General features: G+C 35.8%; 1 protein-coding gene across 1 annotated transcript; it reads right to left on the bottom strand.

Moving 5' to 3' along the window:
• Nucleotides 1–267: 267 nt before the first annotated feature.
• On the bottom strand, nt 268–1,926 carry HESX1 (HESX homeobox 1; the record flags this gene model as incomplete). Its single annotated transcript, XM_081105967.1, has 4 exons — nt 268–587; nt 683–784; nt 1,063–1,262; nt 1,770–1,926. 4 exons carry the CDS (start codon nt 1,924–1,926, stop codon nt 489–491), a joined length of 558 nt encoding a protein of 185 aa, XP_080962093.1. The 3' UTR covers nt 268–488.
• Nucleotides 1,927–2,298: the final 372 nt, after the last annotated feature.

Genomic DNA, 2,298 nt, shown 5'->3' with positions numbered 1-2,298 from the left:
TTTATGCCAGAAATCAAGAGAAAATAAGATTTATGAATAAATCATATTTGATCATCTATTAAAGAATAATCACGCTTCAAAATGCATTTGAAGGAAACTAATTGAAACAAGTCACACCTTTGTGCCATCCTCCAGATGATTTTACTTGAATTATTTTGTAAATGTACAGAATACAGTTTGTGGAGCCACTTAGTCATGAGTTTACTGATTTTAGCAAACTAATTTATTACATTAAATTTGCTCACTGAAAAAAATAGCTGGCTGTTTCTGAAAATGTTTATTAAAATATATAGAAAAGGCCTTTACTATATTTAAAAGTGCCCAAGTATAACAGGTACCATGATATAGTAATTATTTACAATATATTTTCAGTGACAATGTTCAGATTAAATGCAGAAAAGAAAACATCACATTTAAAAAACTTGATATTTCCATTGGTTCTTTGTGTTCTGCAATTGGAAGATAACTTCACAAGTTTAGTTTTCTATCTATTCCAAGAGATTTGTGTTGAAGTTTTTCTTCACCATTAGAAACTGTGATTCTCTGTGAGACCTCCTCAGTTTGGCACGCCGATTTTGGAACCATATCTAAATTAAGAAGAAATAAAATAGATCTCAGAAACATTATTCCATTATTCTTAACATTTCAATCATCAGGAATAACAACTAAATTTGAAAATTACCTGGATTCTGTCTTCCTCTAGATTCAATTTTCGAGCTAAGTCTTCTCTGATATCAATGCCAGGATAGCAGTTTACTCTAAAGACATTTTCCAACACTTCAATCTAAGAATAAGGAAATAGTTATTTAAAATGTTGCTTCTTGGAATGTCATTATAAAATGGACTTTAATTTGTATAGCAAAATAATTTATTTCATTTAAATCTTGGACAATTATTTTGTATGTCTTTTTTAAAAAATGACTACACACAAACTGTTAAAAATGATACATTCTGTTGTTTTATTAATAACGCCTAAATTGAAATCCCAAAGTGAATGGGCTTTTGCTCAACAGGGAGTCAATTTAAGTCTTTGTATTATTATTAGTTGAAAAAACTTCCTACCTGGTTTTGAGTAAAAGCAGTTCTTGGTCTTCTGCCTCTATACCAACTCAACTCTCTTTTCAAAGATAGCCTTTCTGAGGTTGAAAAGTAACTTTCATATTTCATAACTCTTTCTTCTGGCACTGGGTGATCACCAGTACAAGAGAATAAAATCCCATTTGGAAGGCTTGGGACATGTAGATATAGGTTAACATCTTTCTCTAAAAACAGAAAAAGAAGTCCAATCTTAGAAGTCCATCTTAGGAGTCCAATCCTACATTCAACAAAGTTCTATAAGAATTTCAGGAACTTGACTTTAATTTTTCTAGTGACATTCTTCTGCATTTCACAAGAGACTTGACCTCTCATCAACCAAAACCAAAAAGCAAATCAAAATGAAAATCCTGCCTTGGTGAGAGAGGACCTTTTGGTCTCTGAATGTCACTTATTTTTCAGTGAAAAAAGACTTAGAATATCTGATGTGTCAAATAAACACAGAGATCTGCAGGTGCATGGCCTTTCCTGGGAGTGAACACTATACCCACTGGATTCAAGGCTGATAGTCTTTTTATTTCCCATAGGACTCAGCTGGAGATATTAAAAGTCCTAGATCCTTTAGTTATGTAACTGGATGAAACTGCAGTTTCTTTTTAACTCTAGGTAATATAAAATTAAAGGCCAGATTAAACAGTGCAAAAGAAATAAAAGAGCTTAAAAATTAAGCATACCTGAGGAGCTGCAGGTGTCTGCCCAAGGCCGGTGGGGTTTCATGGATGGAACACTGTCTTTCTTCTGGTCCAGTCCTAAAATGCTCTCGATTGAAAAGGAGCAGGGCGAGGGTTTGCTTTCCCCACGCCGAGCGCCCTCCTGAAGGCTAGGAGACATCCTCCCGTGGGCTGCACAGGTCGGCAGCTCTGGCCTCTGTGCACGTCTTGCCTGGCTCTGCCCCACATGTACAGGGCAGTGATCTTCCTGCAGGTCACGTTAGGGCTCTGCTGACAAGGGGGCTGGATTTAGAATGTCACTAATTAAAATCCTGTCTTAGAAAGTTTTAGCAAGTCAATGAACACCCGGTCAGCAGCTTGAGGAGTTAATTGTTTATTTGTTTGCAAAGTAATTAGCAACTAATGGCTACACCAGGGGGCCCACCTACAGGGACAAAATGTGTTATCTCTCCTAAGCAGAACACAGACTTAACTTTCTCAAAAGAAGTGATGCACAAACTAGCACTCCTCTTTTATTTGAAACCATTAATGC

Source organism: Myotis nattereri (genome assembly GCF_964212035.1).
Source record: "Myotis nattereri genome assembly, chromosome: 14".
NCBI lineage: Eukaryota > Metazoa > Chordata > Mammalia > Chiroptera > Vespertilionidae > Myotis > Myotis nattereri.
The sequence above is the reverse complement of the archived record's forward strand: the minus strand, read 5'-3'. Positions and strand labels throughout refer to the sequence as shown.